The sequence below is a fragment of the Pyrus communis genome, chromosome 3, assembly GCF_963583255.1.
Source record: "Pyrus communis chromosome 3, drPyrComm1.1, whole genome shotgun sequence".
Taxonomy (NCBI): Eukaryota; Viridiplantae; Streptophyta; class Magnoliopsida; order Rosales; family Rosaceae; genus Pyrus; species Pyrus communis.
The window spans coordinates 5,866,132-5,883,168 of record NC_084805.1 but is presented as its reverse complement, the minus strand read 5'-3'; the positions used below and the strand labels follow the sequence as shown (position 1 = coordinate 5,883,168).

At 36.9% G+C, this 17,037-nt stretch overlaps 3 protein-coding genes across 4 annotated transcripts; 2 read left to right on the top strand and 1 right to left on the bottom strand.

Moving 5' to 3' along the window:
- The first annotated feature begins 536 nt into the window (after positions 1-536).
- On the top strand, positions 537-3,574 carry LOC137727823 (large ribosomal subunit protein uL14mz-like). Of its 2 annotated transcripts, none has more exons than XM_068466656.1 (4): positions 537-648; positions 2,070-2,163; positions 2,530-2,621; positions 2,998-3,574. In XM_068466656.1, exons 2-4 carry the CDS (start codon positions 2,130-2,132, stop codon positions 3,370-3,372), a joined length of 501 nt encoding a protein of 166 aa, XP_068322757.1. In that variant the 5' UTR covers positions 537-648; positions 2,070-2,129; the 3' UTR covers positions 3,373-3,574. The 2 variants fall into 2 exon arrangements, with proteins under 2 accessions (XP_068322757.1, XP_068322756.1); XM_068466655.1 differs by having other exon boundaries at positions 2,995-3,574.
- Positions 3,575-3,909: 335 nt separating this feature from the next.
- Positions 3,910-7,206, bottom strand: LOC137727822 (26S proteasome regulatory subunit 10B homolog A). Its single transcript, XM_068466654.1, has 10 exons — positions 6,993-7,206; positions 6,600-6,719; positions 6,327-6,463; positions 6,093-6,254; positions 5,871-5,957; positions 5,637-5,723; positions 5,417-5,554; positions 5,061-5,252; positions 4,876-4,974; positions 3,910-4,294 (listed from the first exon to the last, which is right to left on the bottom strand). Exons 1-10 carry the CDS (start codon positions 7,093-7,095, stop codon positions 4,220-4,222), a joined length of 1,200 nt encoding a protein of 399 aa, XP_068322755.1. The 5' UTR covers positions 7,096-7,206; the 3' UTR covers positions 3,910-4,219.
- A 5,134-nt stretch (positions 7,207-12,340) lies between these two features.
- On the top strand, positions 12,341-15,436 carry LOC137729928 (probable receptor-like protein kinase At4g39110). Its single transcript, XM_068468978.1, has one exon. The coding sequence runs from the start codon at positions 12,522-12,524 to the stop codon at positions 15,093-15,095; it is 2,574 nt and encodes an 857-aa protein (XP_068325079.1). The 5' UTR covers positions 12,341-12,521; the 3' UTR covers positions 15,096-15,436.
- Positions 15,437-17,037: the final 1,601 nt, after the last annotated feature.

Below are 17,037 nucleotides of genomic sequence, written 5' to 3'. Positions count from 1 at the left end.
AACGAAAACGATGAATAATAGTAAACAAGGGTGTGTAGGGGACTAAAAAAAGATGTGTTATCATTTCCCCAAACAAAAAACAAAAAACAAAAGCTTAAACCATTTTTGTTGGGGTACTATTATAAAATTTGGACTGCACAATGAGATTTTTAGAGTGTCAATAGCATTATCCTTTTGTTAATGATATATTGACACTAAACCTTTCACTTGCATAGAATTACCACTTGATCCTAGCGCTAAGTGGGAGATCTTAGTATAAACTCAAATAAATAACATCATGTCGAGTTCGATACCAAATTTTTATAACTGATTTATCATGCAGTTTAATCTAAATTTTCTATCTCTAGTGTACCATATCAAATTATTCGAATCTCAAAAATGAAAAATTACTTTTAATACCCAATGTTCAAAATATCTACGAAATTATCGAAATTTTTATTGAACTATTTTAAAAATTAAGACTCAATATGGAAAAAGAAGGGTAAAATGCAAACTTCACCCCTTATATCGGTGAGATATTAAAAAATTGATATCGACAATATTTACTGATTAATATCTCGGGGGTTAACCGTTTAGGGTTTTAGCATCATTCGAAGCTCCGACCACACCACCACTCTCTGCAACTCCTCTGCTCCCATTTAGCCACAGGTCAACCTCTCTCTCTCTCTCTCTCTCTCTCTCTCAGTTTCTTCTCGCGTTTCATCCTTCCGTTTCGTTTCTAATTTTACATCAATTGTTTGTTAGTTATAGTAAATCCGTTATTCATATTTCAATCTAGATAATTTAATTCTGGTCTACTTGTCTCGTTCTTTCACCGTCGTGGTAGAAATGTCAATTTGATCGTCGTTGCATTTGAATGATTTGCGGGTTTTCAAGAAATTAATCATAATTTTGCTAATTTCTAATGGTAATTGTTTTAATTTATCTCATCTGTATGGTTTTCTATCAATGACAACAGGTTGGATGTCTAAGTGAGCAAAATGAAATCATTCAAAACGAAATAAAGGATTTTCGAAATGTGTGTGTATTAGAATTTAGAACCATATCGGATTTCGTGGGTTTTTGTAGTTGCGGCACTCTTCCGGGAATATGGGTGATTCTAACTGTTGGGTTATTTCTTTGCGGGTATTCGTTGCTGTTTTGATCATTGGAAGTCTTGGGTTAAGTGTTTGCTGAGTGAATGAATGATAGAACGAAATGTTGCTGCGTATGAATGTTGTTGTTTTGATGCTTGGATTAGGTTTCTTCTGTTTTGGGACCACTTTTGATGCTAGGTCCTTATAATCAAATGAAAAGAAAACTGATTGTAAAACAACTCATCTGGGATTTAGTTGAAATGGATTTCCCGTTCAATTCTGGTTGGATTGGGTGTCGTAAGGTAAGACCAATACCGATTGTAATTGAATGGATGGGTGGAAGATCCTTCAAAACAGGTCGGTTTCAAACAGACTAAAAGCAAGTGAAAATGCTGAAACCTGATTTCTTACTGCGAGTGTAATCTGAACTCTTACACAACAGGTACTTGGTATTACGTTGCACTGCTTTTCCCCTAAAGGAGATATCTTTCTGTTTGTGTTCTTCTAACTTATATTGGTGTGCCTGCTTGTGATGGATATTCATGCATATACGTGTTTGGATTTTATGGACAAGTGTATGCGCAATTAATGTACACCATACACATATACAAGTTACAACTTACAACACATTATTGTGTCTTTTTTTTCTCACATTTTAATTAAAGATTTGAGAGTCCATCAGCGATTACCCTACAATAGTTTGTGAGTTGTGAATTCTGTCGTTATTATGCTGTTTTAAGTGTTTGATACTTCACATTGATTTTTCATAGTTTACTTTTCATTGTCCCCATTGTTGAATGTAATGTTATACTTTAAGATGATTTAGTGCAGGACAAAGTTGTCTATGTGTGTGTGTGTGTTTTCTTCATCAACATCGTTTCTTGTTACTTTTTATTTTAAAAATCTGGTCCAGAAAAATGAATTAAATTAAATTTCTAAATCTGTGATGAGATTTCTTTTTCTTTTATGAATTTTCTGACATTTTATACACAGCTGAACGGAGGATAGAAGAAGATTTTCAGTTTGGCTGAAAGTAAAAGTTACTATTAAGGAATGGCTGCAGGTTTGGCTTCGAAATGTTCACGGGGTACGTCATTTGTCAAGTAATCTGTTTTGTATTATTTGTGTGATTTCTTATTCAAATGTTAGATTCTAAATCCATTGAATTGTGTTAGGAAAATCTGTAAGAACTTTTATTTTTCAAGAATCAAGATTTTTTCTGCCATTAACTTCTTGCACCTTGCATGATAACTAAAGTAAAGTAGGTGAGTGTGGATCTGATTCAAGATGTGGTTCTTTCATTATTCGTGTGGGATATCGTGGATATTGCCATATTGAAGTGGTGCAATTTTCTGATTTCGTGGATTAAGTTTAAGTGTTTTTTGGTCTATGTTCTGCAACTGTTTGCTTATCACTCACTGCAATCTGTTCAATCTGCTGGAAACAAACCTAGTTGGTCGTTCGTTGTTGGGGGGCCTCGGCAACAACTTGTCTGGCTTATTGAGTACATCACATGAGACGACAAGCAGCACTTTCTTATCTCAGGTCAGTTTGTTGGTCTGATAATTTTTTGAACATTATACCTATATTAAAAAGTATATCCGTTGAATATTTACGACATTTTCAGGTAGAATATTTACTAGGATGGTTTCATGTAAATTTTTTTTTTTACTGGTTTTAAATCTTGAATATTTTAGGTTGCATAGAATGAAGAATTTCTTGTAGTCTTGAATTGGTAACATTTACAGAGCCATTTAGAAGAGTCAACAAAAAAATTTCTAGTTAATTAATTCCAAGTTGGCTTACTGTTTATTGTGTTTATCTTCGTCTCAAATTGCCTACTCGTTTATTACTTGGTGTTGAGATGAGACTGATTCGTAGTTGTCGTTATCGGTTTTTGTTTGTTGCACGTTTACAGCAGCAAAGGACCTTCATACAGATGAGGACTGTTCTCAAAGTCGTGGACAATTCAGGGGCAAAAAAGGTGATGTGTATACAAGCTTTGAAGGCAAATAAGAAGGGAGCAAGATTGGGAGACACCATTGTTGCATCAGTAAAGGAGGCCCATCCGAATGGAAAAGTGAAGAAAGGAAAGGTTGTTTATGGTGTGGTTGTTCGTGCTGCCATGCAGCGAGGCCGTTGTGATGGGAGTGAGGTCAAGTTTGATGACAATGCTGTGGTACTCGTCGACAAGCAAGGGCAGCCGATTGGGACAAGAGTATTTGGACCCGTCCCGCACGAGTTGAGGAAGAAAAAGCATGTCAAGATTCTTAGTTTGGCAGAGCATATTGCCTGAAAAGTGGACCACAATGGAATTCCAGATGCACAATAAGAACAGAATGCTATCATGTAACGAGGTGTTGGAATTTTGGAACATCCAGGTGATAAATTCAAGGACCAATGCTCGAGCAGTTCTAGCTCTGGAACCAGTGCTTTAATTTTCTTTCTGACTAGCTAGAGTTGTTTGTTAGTGGATAATAATATAAACAAGTTGATGATTCGTTTACCCTGTATAAACTCATCCCTCAAAGTGCTATTGGCTATTGGAAGGACGGGTGGACGGAGGTGTGTTAGCGTTTTTATAAGGAGACCAAGAGCAACTTAGATGGAACAGTTTCACCGCCACGTGACGTCCCAATCCAACAAGAAACATGACACTGAACACGTCTATATAGGTATTTCTCCTTAATAGGAGTAAAAACCTTGAAGGGGGTGTGAATACGACTTATAGCATTTAAGTTTATTAGTTGATCCCACACGAAAAAGCCACAAGTTACAAATGATGCAGTTATTATTTGTTAATTAGAGAGAATCGGAGAGTTTCTGTAGCATAAGGGCATTAAATCACAGATTTAACACTAATACCATCCGTAAGAAACACATTATAGAACCACAGTAAGCAACAAACAATAGAATGTTGGAGAATCATAATACTAATTAAAGACTCGAATGAGTAAATGGCGTCGCGTCTTCAGAATACAATTCGTAATGTGAGTCTGATGGTAAAGACATTCCTGGAAGCTATATTGCAGTACCACCATCCCCACATATCATAAAGAAAATACAGCACAACAGCCAGCCAGCACATGATTGCAGTTTCTCTGAAGTAACTCTTCGGGTAGGTTCAAAATTCAAATTTAGTTTCATTCCTTCCCAAAATCTGCATTGTAGTGGGCGCTAGATTCGAGTTTCTTGGCTTCATTCAGTTTCCGTACAGCCTGAAATATAAAACATAAAAAACACTTGCAATCAAGATACCGAAAATTATTATTTGTATGCACAGTGCTAAACGAGCAAGACAAACATCGCCACGCAACAGACAGTATGCTACAGAACCAAATATTTGACACCACTTTTGACTTCACTAGCACACTATCATTCTCTCACTTGAGTGGTCTTTGGGTTCGATATGCGAGTAGGTAGTCCAAACCCCATATAGGTGACAAACCCAGCCAAGCCATTGCACTAATGAAATTTCTTAACTCGTAAATCCTTTGTAAAATCTAAACTAACTACTTTTCACCGGTAAACAAGTTAAAGCATATAACTTGTATCTAGATGCTTTCTTAAGGTGCATGGTTAAGCACCTCTTACACAGATTGTGACATAGAACAACACGAATCAGACAACCCTAAACCACCATAGACATTCTTGGATTCCATAATTTTCAGGATGACCATCATTGATTTCAGGCCACATCACCGAGACCATAACCCATGTAGTTTCAAGCCTCATTTCCATCTATTAATCATCATCATTTTCAATCTAGTATAACATCAGTACTTTAATTAACACGTACCTTCATGAAATCTTCATGAATAACATAATCCCTCTCAGCACGGATCGCAGACATCCCAGCTTCAGTGCAGACATTACGAAGATCAGCTCCATTAAAACCCTGAAATGAAAACAATGAAACAAATGGTTGAGGTAAAGCATGAAATAAAATCTTTTGATATAGATAATAAATATAGTCTTGCTTACCTCAGCAAGTTTCACAACTGCCTCATAATCAATGTCCCCATGTTTGGCTATCCCAGCAGCATGGATTTTGAGAATTTCCATTCTTGATTGCTCATTAGGCAATGGGATCTCTATCTTGCGGTCTAGTCGCCCAGGGCGGAGAAGTGCTGGATCCAGGACATCAGGCCTATTGGTTGCCATGATCATTTTCACCTGTGAAATGAAACAAATCAACATCCATCATCCATGCCAAGATATGATCTACTTTTATGGCATTAGTCAGTTTATACAAGCATGACTGGATAAATGTGTTTGCATCTATTTGTTATGACCAAACCAAAAAAATAAAGCTTGATTTCAACCAAAACGTAACATACCTTTCCGAGCTGATCAAATCCATCTAACTGGTTAAGCAACTCCATGAGTGTTCGCTGAATTTCTCGGTCCGCACTAGTCCCTTCACTAAAACGCCGTCCACCAATAGCATCGATCTCATCCATAAAAATGATACAAGGCTAAACATAAAGTCAACACAATAAGTATGCCTTTAAATAAGAACATCTACTGTTAAATTGAAAGTAATTATCAAGCACCTACCTGGTGATCACGGGCATAACCAAACATTTCCCTTATCAATCTTGCACTTTCACCGATATATTTGTCAATGATGGCACTTGATACAACCTACACCAAGTATGTAGTATCGTATATCAAAGATAAGTTGAAACAACTAAAAAGGATTCTATTCTTATTCAAAGAATGAGTACCGAAATTCGCAGCAAGAAAAGTTATGACGTGATTTCCAAACTTCTACAGAAAAGAATAACTAACCTTAAGAAAGTTAGCATCTATGTTGCTAGCAATAGCTCTGGCAAGTAACGTCTTTCCAGTTCCCGGAGGTCCATACAGAAGAACACCCTGGAACAATTTAAATAAAATAAGAAAAGAAAAGCTGTATTTGGAAGTTCTAAGTTTCTAGGTTTCTAAAATAGGCATCAGCCTTCGGAAAATGTGGTTAAAAATACAAAGAACACCAACAGCATACAAAATTACCTTAGGAGGCTTGATCCCCACTCTAAGGAAGAGCTCAGGGTTCATTAGAGGCAATTCAATGGATTCCCTAAGCTCTCGAATCTGATCCGATAGTCCTCCGACGGCTGAGTAGCTAACATTACCAGGATCTTCGTGAAGCATATTATACACAACCGGATCAACCTACAAAAAGAATGTTCATGAGTAGCTGAATAAAGTGTCAAACTTGATAACAGATAATCGGAAGATAATTACTTCTCTGGGAAGAGCTCGCATGATTGTCAAGGTAGTCATATCCAAAACAACCCGCGTGCCGGCTGTTAGTTTTTCTTTGTCAACTTTACTGCGGCACCCAACCACATACCTTGGGCCACTACTTGCCTTCACAATAACTGAGTCAATAAAATAAAAGATCATTACTTTTGCAGTTCTCAAACACAAAGAAAGACCTAAAAGCACTACTCTTGCAGGTTTCCAACAATCAAATTTTAGACAATGAAACAAGCATTACGCAAACAAACTACTTACGGCGTTCGTTATCGAGAGGCCTGAGAACTTCACCGATAATCTGTCCAACACTCTGAAGGGACTTCAAATCATCTTCAGTTTTCCCAAATTCTTTCTTTGCAGCCCGCAAGTTCTCTCTCACTGCACACCATCCCATGGCCAAAAAAAAATCAATTGCGTGACCCAAACAATTTTTTCAAAGCATCTCAATTACTATAACCATAACATAACAGAAAGCCCCAAAAAGGCGAAATCGAATGCATTTGAAAATCTAGATAACAAAATCGGAACTGAACCGCTCAATTGAAAATCCGAATCGAAACCCTAAAAGGGCGATCACAATAAAGCTTACTAATTGGAACAATTTGGTTTGTTAACTGCAAAAGGGGATTAGGGTTTGGGAGTGAATCTGACCTGCACGAACTCGGGAATCGAGCTCCTTGTGCTGGAGTAACTTTTTGCGGTAGTCGGCAACCGCTGTGCGACGTCGCACGGCGTCCTCTGTCTCAGTCGACATCGCAGGTGCGTTGTGGTGGGCAAGGTAAGCAGAAACGAGATTTGGCGTTTCGTTGAGGGTGGAGAAGAAATTAAGCTGCCAAAGCTTTTGGCTTCTTTTATGTTGCAGCTGTTTTGTCACTCAAGCAAACTCTTCTTTTCATTTTCTTTTCTTGTTATTTTTTATTTTTTTAGTTTTTAACCATTGATAATTTTTAATAAACGTTATTATTTATATAAAAGAGAAGAGGACGAACTCAATCTTACAATGGGCTAGCAATAATATGATTCAAATTCACCTTTAATGAAAATTGAATCTTAGATTTCTTATTGGGAGCTTTAATGAAAAAGGTTTGGACTAAATTTAATTTAACCAAAAACCACCTTATACTATTATTTAACCAAAAGGACTTTATATTTAATCATAAGGATACAACTATTCTATGTTAGGCCTTATAAACATTGAACACAATGGGCTAAGCTAAAAGCCCAACATGAAATAAATAAAAAAATTCCAGTCCTTGCCGCTAACGGAAACCCCATTCCGTTAGAAATTAAATTCCCTTTATTCACAAGTATGCAACTCGAAACTGGATTTCAGATGAAGCATCCTATTCATAGAGACCCCGTGGCAGATTTCATATGAGGATCAATTTAAACCAATGGGAATGGAAATTAGGACCCTCTGGAGGATCGATGGCAGGAGAGAAGGATCAAGTTTGCAGTATGTTGTGGATCTCCTGTAGTCAAGCTACTTGTTCACTCCGTTCTCACCGACGCTTGCACAGACATTCCGCTTCTGCTTGAAAGAAAGGAGGCCGCTTTGCCGAGTGTCTCTGCTTCAAATGTCATTGTGCGGTGGGTGTGGTGGAATTGAGGTTCTCGCAAGAGATGACCAGATTTTAAGTGAGAAGAGAGGGATGATTGGATTTTTGTTTTTATTTTTTTATTCATTTTTTTATTGTTACAGCTTTGAAGTTATAACTAAAAATTTGTGTGGAGCTTCTAACCATACATAGGTATTACATTCCGCATTGATTAATTCCAAAACAACGTTAAAATTACAACTAGAAATTTGATACTTGTGCAATTTTTCAAGTAAAACAAAAAATCAATTAGCTAAAAATATATTTTCATAAGTAAAAAAAATATCAACTATAAATTGAACACTTATTGTTTCTAGAACTGAACACGGAGTTATCATTATTTCTTAAACTGAACATTGGTACTATCACTGTTTCTTAAACTGAACACTGATTATTTCTAACACGGGTACCACCACTATTTTTAAACTAATTATTTTTTAAACTGAACATTGATTATTTCTAACACGGGTACTATCACTATTTTTAAACTGAACACTGAATATTTGTCACATATGCCCTAGACCCGAAATCAGTGGCAAAATGGACCATGCACCTGACACACGGGTAAAAGAAACTCAATATAACTCTTTTTATTTAGACATATATTTTTAAAATACGGGGTGTCACACTATTTCTTAAACTGACTATTTATGAAACTGAACACAAGTACTAAACTATTTTTGAAACTGAACACTAACTATTTATAGAACTAAAGATGGGTACTATCACTATTTCTAAAACTGAACACTGACAGTTTCTTAAGCTGAACACAAGTACTACATTATTTATGAAACTGAGCACGATAACTATTTATGAAACTGAACACGAGAACTATTTATAAAACTGAACGACGATACTATTTATGAAACTAAACACGAAAACTATTTATGAAACTGAACATAAATATTATTTATGAAACGGAACACGAAAACTATTTATGAAATTGAACTTGAAAACTATTTTTCACGGTCAGATCATAAACAACAAGTGATGTAAGAAACATTGAGTTTTAGTATGACGCGGAAAATCAGTCACTCAAAATCCCTATGAACTTGTTGAACATATCAATAAGACAAATTGATCTTCTTTTAATGAAAATGAACAATGATTATTACTATTTCTTAAAGTGAACATCGACTATTTCTTAAATTGAACACTAATACTATTACTATTTCGTAAACTGAACACTGGTAGTATCACTATTTCTTAAACTAAACACAAACTATTTCTAGAATTGAACATTCATTGTTTCTTAAACTGAACACTGATACTATCACTATTTTGTAAACTGACCACAAACTATTTCTAGAACTAAACATGATAATATCACTATTTCTTAAAGTGAGCACCGATTATTTCTTAAAGTAAACACTGGTACTATCACTATTTCTTAAACTGAACACAGACTATTTCTAGAATTGAACATTCACTATTTCTTAAACTGAACACTTATACTATCACTATTTTGTAAATTGACCACAAACTATTTCTAGAACTACACACAATATTATCGCTATTTCTTAAAGTGAGCACTGATTATTTCTTAAACTGAACACTGGTACTATCACTATTTCGTAAACTAAACACTGGTACTATCACTATTTCTTAAACTGAACACAGACTATTTCTTAAACTAAACATTGGTACTATCACTATTTTGTAAACTGACCACAAACTATTTCTAGAACTAAACACGATACAATCACTATTTTTTAAAGTGAGCAGTGACTATTTCTTAAACTGAATACTGGTACTATCACTATTTTGTAAACTGACCACTAACTATTTACAGAACTAAACACATAATATCACTATTTCTTAAAGTGAACACTTAAACTAAACATTGGTACTATCACTATTTTCTAAACTGAACACTGGTACATCATTATTTCTTAAATTGAACACATACTATTTCTAGAATTGAACATTGCGTATTTCTTAAACTGAACACTGATACTATCACTATTTCATAAACTGACCACTAACTATTTCCAAAACTAAACACGATAATATCACTATTTCTTAAAGTGAGCATTGACTATTTCTTAAACTGAATACCGGTACTATCAATATTTCGTAAACTAAATGCTAACTATTTCTAGAACTAAATACGGGTACTATCATTATTTTTTAAATTGAACACTAACTACTTAAACTAAACATTTGTACTATCATTATTTCTTAAACTGAAACCATAAAAACTATTTGGCTTTCTACTTGCGAATTTTCGCAGGCATGCTCGTTCTTTAAAAATTTCCATATATTTAATCCAATGTTTAAGATAGTTTAAGCTTTGAAAATTCCATTAAACTCCTAAAATTTTCATGTGTAGAAAATAGTCGAAAATAACAACGCGGTATATATCATTTAGCAGCATTACCAATCTCCTACCAAATACTTGCTCAATACCATATAATAAGGCTAACAAAAAAAAAAATCCAAATTTGAAGTCTGTATATCTTAACTTGAAATCGCTTGAATTATTCATTCAACAACGAGATGAAATAGATGGTCTATTTTGTATTTTTAATATGTCAAGTTGATGCACATCTTTTGGCTTACCTTTTACAAGACTATTGTTCTTTTGTTCATAAGAAAAGAGAATTTCACTGTACTTCATGGGAAATTACAGAAGTAGCAAGTAGGAAACGCAAACGCTATTCCAACTCCATCAGGCACCCTTATGTCTCCATCTCTCGAGTCGAGCTCAATCTCTGGCGGGTATTGTTTGGTCTGGAGTGCGGAAAACAACGACTTATTAAATAAAGTTATTACATGGTTTTTGGTTAACTTTCAAAGTTTTCAATCTCTTTTAATTAGTTTTCCTTTTCTGGAGTAATATCACTAGATCATATTACTAAGTGGTAGCAAACTCTTCTTTTTGTATAGGATTAATAAAATTATAATAAAAAACCCTAGAAAGTAAATTAGATTAATTATTTTTTTATCCAAGGTGAACACATTACTAGTTAGTAGAATTTGTATAAAATAAAACTTCTAAGTAGATGATGTATTACCCTTGAATCTTGTCAATAGTTAGTTCGATGTTAAATTGTTAATTTATTTCCTCATTTCTTAGTTAAAATATAGAATGTTGTTATTCACACACTTCTTTTTACTTCTCACAAACATTATGTTAAATTGTGTACTTTAATGTTCTTCAATTTATTCGATCTGACATCTGTAAATTAAAAGAATGTTTGAAAAGTACAAAAAAAAAAAAAAGGTGTATATCACTATCCGAAATATATTGTTAGATAAATTCTCGTATAATGTGCATATTACATCCAGACATACATATTGTTTAAAAAAAATATGATTATTTTGTATACTTCAGAAGAATTCGCTAAAATATACTATTTTTATTTAAATCATACATAACATATACGCATGAACCCACTTTTTACGTTTAATCCCCAATTTTTTCCTTGTTCTTTTTTATAAGGCTTAATCAACACCAAAAATCTGCCACCCTAAACCCTCACAGAACTCATGCCTACGAGGTCAAACAAGAAAACATTTCTAGTAGCGGGAGGCAAAAGATCTATCCCACAACTCAACTTCATGTGCATTATAGCCGCGACCGGTTATAGCATCAGCTAAGAAGTTAACCTCTCACGAAGCACATGTGTCCAAGAAATATGTGAAAACGTCGAGCAATTTGTCTGTATTTTAAATAATACATCTAAAATCTTCATGAAATAACGTAATTTTAAAGGATAATTGATAATTTATTTGGGGTCCCCTTCAATGCAAACTTGTCTGAAACTTTTCCTTGTGTGTGAGGATAAATCATGCTGCGGCCTGTTAACCTTTGGCTGAGCATCAAAGTTCAGTTTGAAGTGGCAGATTAAGATTTTAGGTTGGAAAAACTCATCACCGCATAAAGCAGAGCGGCGTGAATGCATGCAAAAAATGAAAAAGGTTGTGCAGACATCACTCCGTAAAATTTTCTGGTTGCCTACTTTGCCATGCCAGAGACCTTTTACTCTACTTGATCACTCATAGATGGAAAGAAATGTTGGTGTCTAGGCCAAACTAGTTCCTCAAAACCTAAGGCCTTTTTTTAGATGCAAATTAACAGAAGAGAGAGAGAGAGAGAGAGAGAGAGAGAGAGAGAGAGAGGTTGAAATAATGTTAGAACTTAGACCAATTCAAAGTGAGTCCAACCGTTAATTCAATGTTAGTATTAGTCCAACCGTTAATTATTTTTCTACTTCTAAATAAAGGCACCAAAACAAACAAAGCTTCCAAAGCCAAAATCTTTGTCCACAAACGTTGCCTCTTTCTTGGGAACTCACAGCCTATCTGGGTTGTCACCTCCTTCCCTCCACTTATAATCTAAACAAAACACCAACCACGGCTTTGTAGAAAAAATAAAAACCCAAAAATAAAGTAAAAAAGTAAAAAGAAAAAAAAAATTACCAACTACAGTTAGTTTTAGACCCCTTTTTCAAGTACATTTGCCAACCTTTTGTGCTCAAACCTCATCCCGCCCAGGAGGGATGGAGATAGAAAAATAACCAACCAAACAAAACCCAATCTTTTTCTATCCTCCTTGCCATCACCACTTTCGACATCGATGGCTCTCCTCCTGGTCCTTCTTTTCTCCCTCCTTGCCTCCCCCACCTTCGTCCTCTCAGCGTCCTCCCCACCATTTACTCCCCAAGATAACTTCCTCATCGATTGTGGCGCCACCAACAAGGCCACCCTCCCCGATGGGAGAGCCTTCAAAACTGAATCAGAATCCACGCAGCAGTTGAAGGCAGACGATGACAACAAGGTCTTTGTCGACAAGGCAGACGTGCCTTCCCCTCTTTATTTGACTGCCAGGATTTTCAAGAGCGATGCCACTTACACGTTCCACATGGCAAGGCCGGGATGGCATTGGATTCGTCTTCATTTCTACCCACTAAGCAACTCGGTGTTCGATCTTCAAAAGGCTACATTCAATGTCATGACGCAAAAGTACACTCTGCTGCACAGCTTCAATGTGGACGAGAACAAGAACAACACCAAGAACCAAATTTTTATGAAGGAGTACCTTTTGAACATAACCGAGCAGCAATTCTCCATCAAGTTCTCTCCCATGAAGAACTCTGCGGCGTTCATCAATGCCATTGAGGTGGTTTCAGCTCCTGATAATTTGATCACCGACACGGCCAACAACCTTCAACCGGCGAGCCAATTTCAAGGGCTATCCAAATTCGGGTACGAAACAATGTACAGGCTTAACATGGGAGGACCCCTTGTCACATCCGCAAATGACACATTAGGACGCTCTTGGTTGCCCGATGACGCATACATCAAGTCCAAAAATATGGCCAAGGCTACGTCGGTTGGGACTAGTACGGTCAAGTACCCCGATGGACTAACCCCCCAAATCGCGCCACCAACTATTTATGCAACCGTCGTGCAAATGGCTGATGCTATTGTGAGCAATCAAAATTTCAACATAACATGGAATTTCCAGGCGGAAAATGCATTTGCCTACTTAATTCGATTACATTTTTGTGACATTGTAAGCAAGTCGCTTGGTAACCTCTACTTCAATGTGTACATTAACGGGAACATGGCGATAAGCGATTTGGATTTGTCACACACTGTCAACGGTTTGGCAATTCCGTACTATAAGGACATTGTCGTAAATGCTTCCTTGGTATCCGATGGGTTATCAGTCCAGATTGGTCCTTCAAGAATGGACAATGGTGCACCAAATGCCATTTTGAATGGTTTGGAGGTGATGAAACTAAGCAATTCTGTGGACAGTTTGGATGGTGAATTCGGGGTTGATGGAAAGAAAGTGGAAACAGGCGGCAGCGGGCCTCACAAGGGTGCGGTGGCTGCAGTTGGGTTTGGTTTGATGTTCGGGGCCTTTGTAGGGCTTGGAGCAATGGTTTACAAATGGCGAAAGAGACCTCAAGATTGGCAAAAGAGGAACAGCTTCTCTTCTTGGCTACTTCCTGTCCAAGCCGGTGACACTAGCTTCATGTCGAGCAAGACCTCAAGCAACATGTACAACTCCACTTTAGGCCTTGGCCGCTACTTCACTTTTCAGGAGTTACAAGAAGCCACCAACAACTTTGACTCGAGTAAGATCATTGGTGTTGGTGGATTCGGCAATGTGTATCTTTGCGTTATTGATGACGGGACTAGCGTGGCTGTCAAGCGAGGCAACCCCCAATCCGAACAAGGCATTACAGAGTTTCAGACAGAGATCCAGATGTTGTCCAAGTTAAGGCACAGGCATTTGGTGTCACTAATTGGCTACTGTGACGAAAACTCAGAAATGATCTTAGTTTATGAGTACATGTCTAATGGACCCTTCCGCGATCATCTCTATGGCAAGGACTTGCCTCCGTTGTCATGGAAGCAAAGACTAGAAATCTGTATCGGGGCAGCTCGCGGGCTTCATTACCTTCACACTGGAACAACACAAGGCATTATTCACCGCGACGTTAAAACAACTAACATTTTGCTTGATGATCAACTCACTGCCAAGGTTGCTGATTTCGGTCTTTCCAAAGACGCAACCATGGGACAGAACTACGTCAGCACTGCCGTGAAGGGAAGCTTCGGGTACTTAGACCCTGAATATTTCAGGAGGCAGCAGTTGACAGACAAGTCGGATGTGTACTCGTTTGGGGTTGTTTTACTTGAAGCACTGTGTGCAAGGCCTGCTATAGACCCGGCACTTCCGAGGGAGCAAGTGAACTTGGCTGACTGGGGAATGCAGTGGAAGAGGAAAGGACTTCTCGAAAAGATCATTGATCCTCTCCTCGTTGGATCCATTGACCCTGAATCAATGAAGAAGTTTGGCGAGGCTGCAGAGAAGTGTTTGGAAGAACATGGTGTGGACAGGCCCACAATGGGAGATGTGTTGTGGAACTTGGAGTATGCTCTGCAACTTCAAGAGGCATTCACTCAAGGAAAGCCTGAGGATGAAAGTAGCAGCGTTGTGCTGCCTTCCACTGAGGTCGATGCCGCTGCGACATCCCCTGCTGCTGCTGCGATTCCTCCCCCTAGTACCCCAACTCCCGCTATCCGCCCGGCTACCATCCATGAAGGCGACAAGGGTTCAACTAATGCTCACCCCATTAATGACCACTCGGGAACTGATATATTGGCTCAATTTTCCAATCTAAATGGTAGGTAAATTCATAAAATTTGGTTCACCAAATGAAAGACGATGATCTATAGTATTTGTAGCCATGGTGGCCTAATCTACTCTTGCTAATAATTTGGTCCTTCCTTTTTTTCTCTCTAATTTTGTTCGGGGTATTGGGTTTCCAAGATCGTAACAAAACTTTTTTAAGTTTATACAATATGATGATGTACTGGATGAGGAAATTATATAATATTTTAGTGTAATATTTTGTAATTTATTTGTAGCATAGATTAGACTGAATATATGTGTGATTAGGGATTTAATCATATTGCAATAGACAGCAAAGTGAAAATGTATGATGCTTATCATTGGTTTTACAAGAAATAAAACCTCATTGCAAAGATGCAAATATGACCCAAAGCTTTTGAGATTGCCCTTATTGGCAAACAAACAAATGTTAAGATATCATAAATTGATCAAGAAATTCGAAACACTCATAAAACTTAGGTAGGGAGTTTGACCAGTTAGATAGTCTGACACTCCCACAAATAACGAGTCACGTTGTATTTAAGTACCATTCGACCTCGCACAGATATAACTTCCCATTCAATTGAGTTCACATGCTGATTAGGTTCCTATTGAATGCTTTATTCACCGACACTCTCTCAAATAATGGGTTACACTGCATTTAAGAACCATTCGGTCTCATACAAATTGAGCTTCCAATTGCATCCAATCCAATAGGATAACTCACCATAAAGGAATAAGGAAATAAAATATAACAGTAGAAACCTAAGCATTACAGAAGCGAAGACTGCAAAGAAAAGAAAAGAATTATATTTATTTATTGGATTCCCATCCCAACTCCACCTTACGGGTTATTGCCCAGAAATCCCACCTACAAGAAGTCCTTGTTTTGGCTAACGTACCCCTTACTTTCTAATTTCTTTAAATTTTCATCCTCCAATTTTCAACAAATACAAGTACAAATGAGTTCAAACAGAAGCATCGAAATCCTTGACCTGAGAAGTGAGCTGGTTGGATCTGGAAATTCCGGAAACACATAAGACTACGCATGGATCATGTTTGGATACTCGATTAGCTTAGCCTCCTTCCCGGATTCTTCAACCTCATGGCAATTAAAGACTTTGCACATGAAGTTTCGTTCTGTTTGTGAAGTGTCATAACACTTCGGTAGTGCTTCAGGTACCGGTCTAGGTCTAAATCTCCCTTGAACGGCATTGGTAACTTGGAGACCAATGTTAATACCAGCAATATTCATTAAAGAAAAAGCATGAATTTGTGCTAAACTAATGTCAACGATTCATCTAAAAAAGAAAGCATGGATATGTCCTAAATTCATATCAACAATTCATCTGAAAAAAAAAAAAAAAAAAAAAAAAAAAAAAAATCATATGAATGGTGAATTAGGTCTCTTGAACTATTGCATGTTCTTAAGTATGTGCCTATGAGAAGAACCAAAAACTAAATACACCTGATGCATTTACCTTGTGTCTCAATTGAGCATATGAAATACGACACGTACGTTCTATGAGGGGACATGTTCTATGAGAGGCACCTCATTGGGAACGATTAGCTTTATTTGCCTCAGAACATTCCGTTTGATTCAGTTAAGATAAATTCCTATTAAAACTTTGTACTCATATTTTTTTTACCTTTACTTTCGGAAGACCCCGTGATACTTTATTAGTATTCCATTGCTCTGCAGTGACCCAAGGAGTGATGGCTAAACGTTGTTCATCAGTCTCATACTTGTCATACCATCTTTGCTTTACTCGACACTTTCAATCTCTCCATCTATTACCGACTATACTTAAGCAATAAAGACTATATACGTCAGGAGCATCTGTGTTATCCTACAATGATAGATAATAACAATTAATCAAATTAAGGAATCATGTCATGATTCCTAAATTAGAAAATTCATGCAAAAATTCATCTCCTTGCAGAGCCAATAAAATTAACAAAC

Bases quoted from the DNA above. Each gene is read 5' to 3' on its own strand.
- LOC137727823 (XM_068466655.1), top strand. From the start codon at position 2,130: ATGGCTGCAGGTTTGGCTTCGAAATGTTCACGGG. The intron at 2,164-2,529 runs GTACGTCATTTG...AAACAAACCTAG, and splicing joins GGCTTCGAAATGTTCACGGG to TTGGTCGTTCGTTGTTGGGG. The intron at 2,622-2,994 runs GTCAGTTTGTTG...GCACGTTTACAG, and splicing joins GCAGCACTTTCTTATCTCAG to CAGCAAAGGACCTTCATACA.
- LOC137727822 (XM_068466654.1), bottom strand. From the start codon at position 7,095: ATGTCGACTGAGACAGAGGACGCCGTGCGACGTCGCACAGCGGTTGCC. The intron at 6,464-6,599 runs GTAAGTAGTTTG...TTATTGACTCAG, and splicing joins GCCTCTCGATAACGAACGCC to TTATTGTGAAGGCAAGTAGT. The intron at 6,255-6,326 runs GTAATTATCTTC...TTCTTTTTGTAG, and splicing joins TGCGAGCTCTTCCCAGAGAA to GTTGATCCGGTTGTGTATAA.
- LOC137729928 (XM_068468978.1), top strand. From the start codon at position 12,522: ATGGCTCTCCTCCTGGTCCTTCTTTTCTCCCTCCTTGCCTCCCCCACC.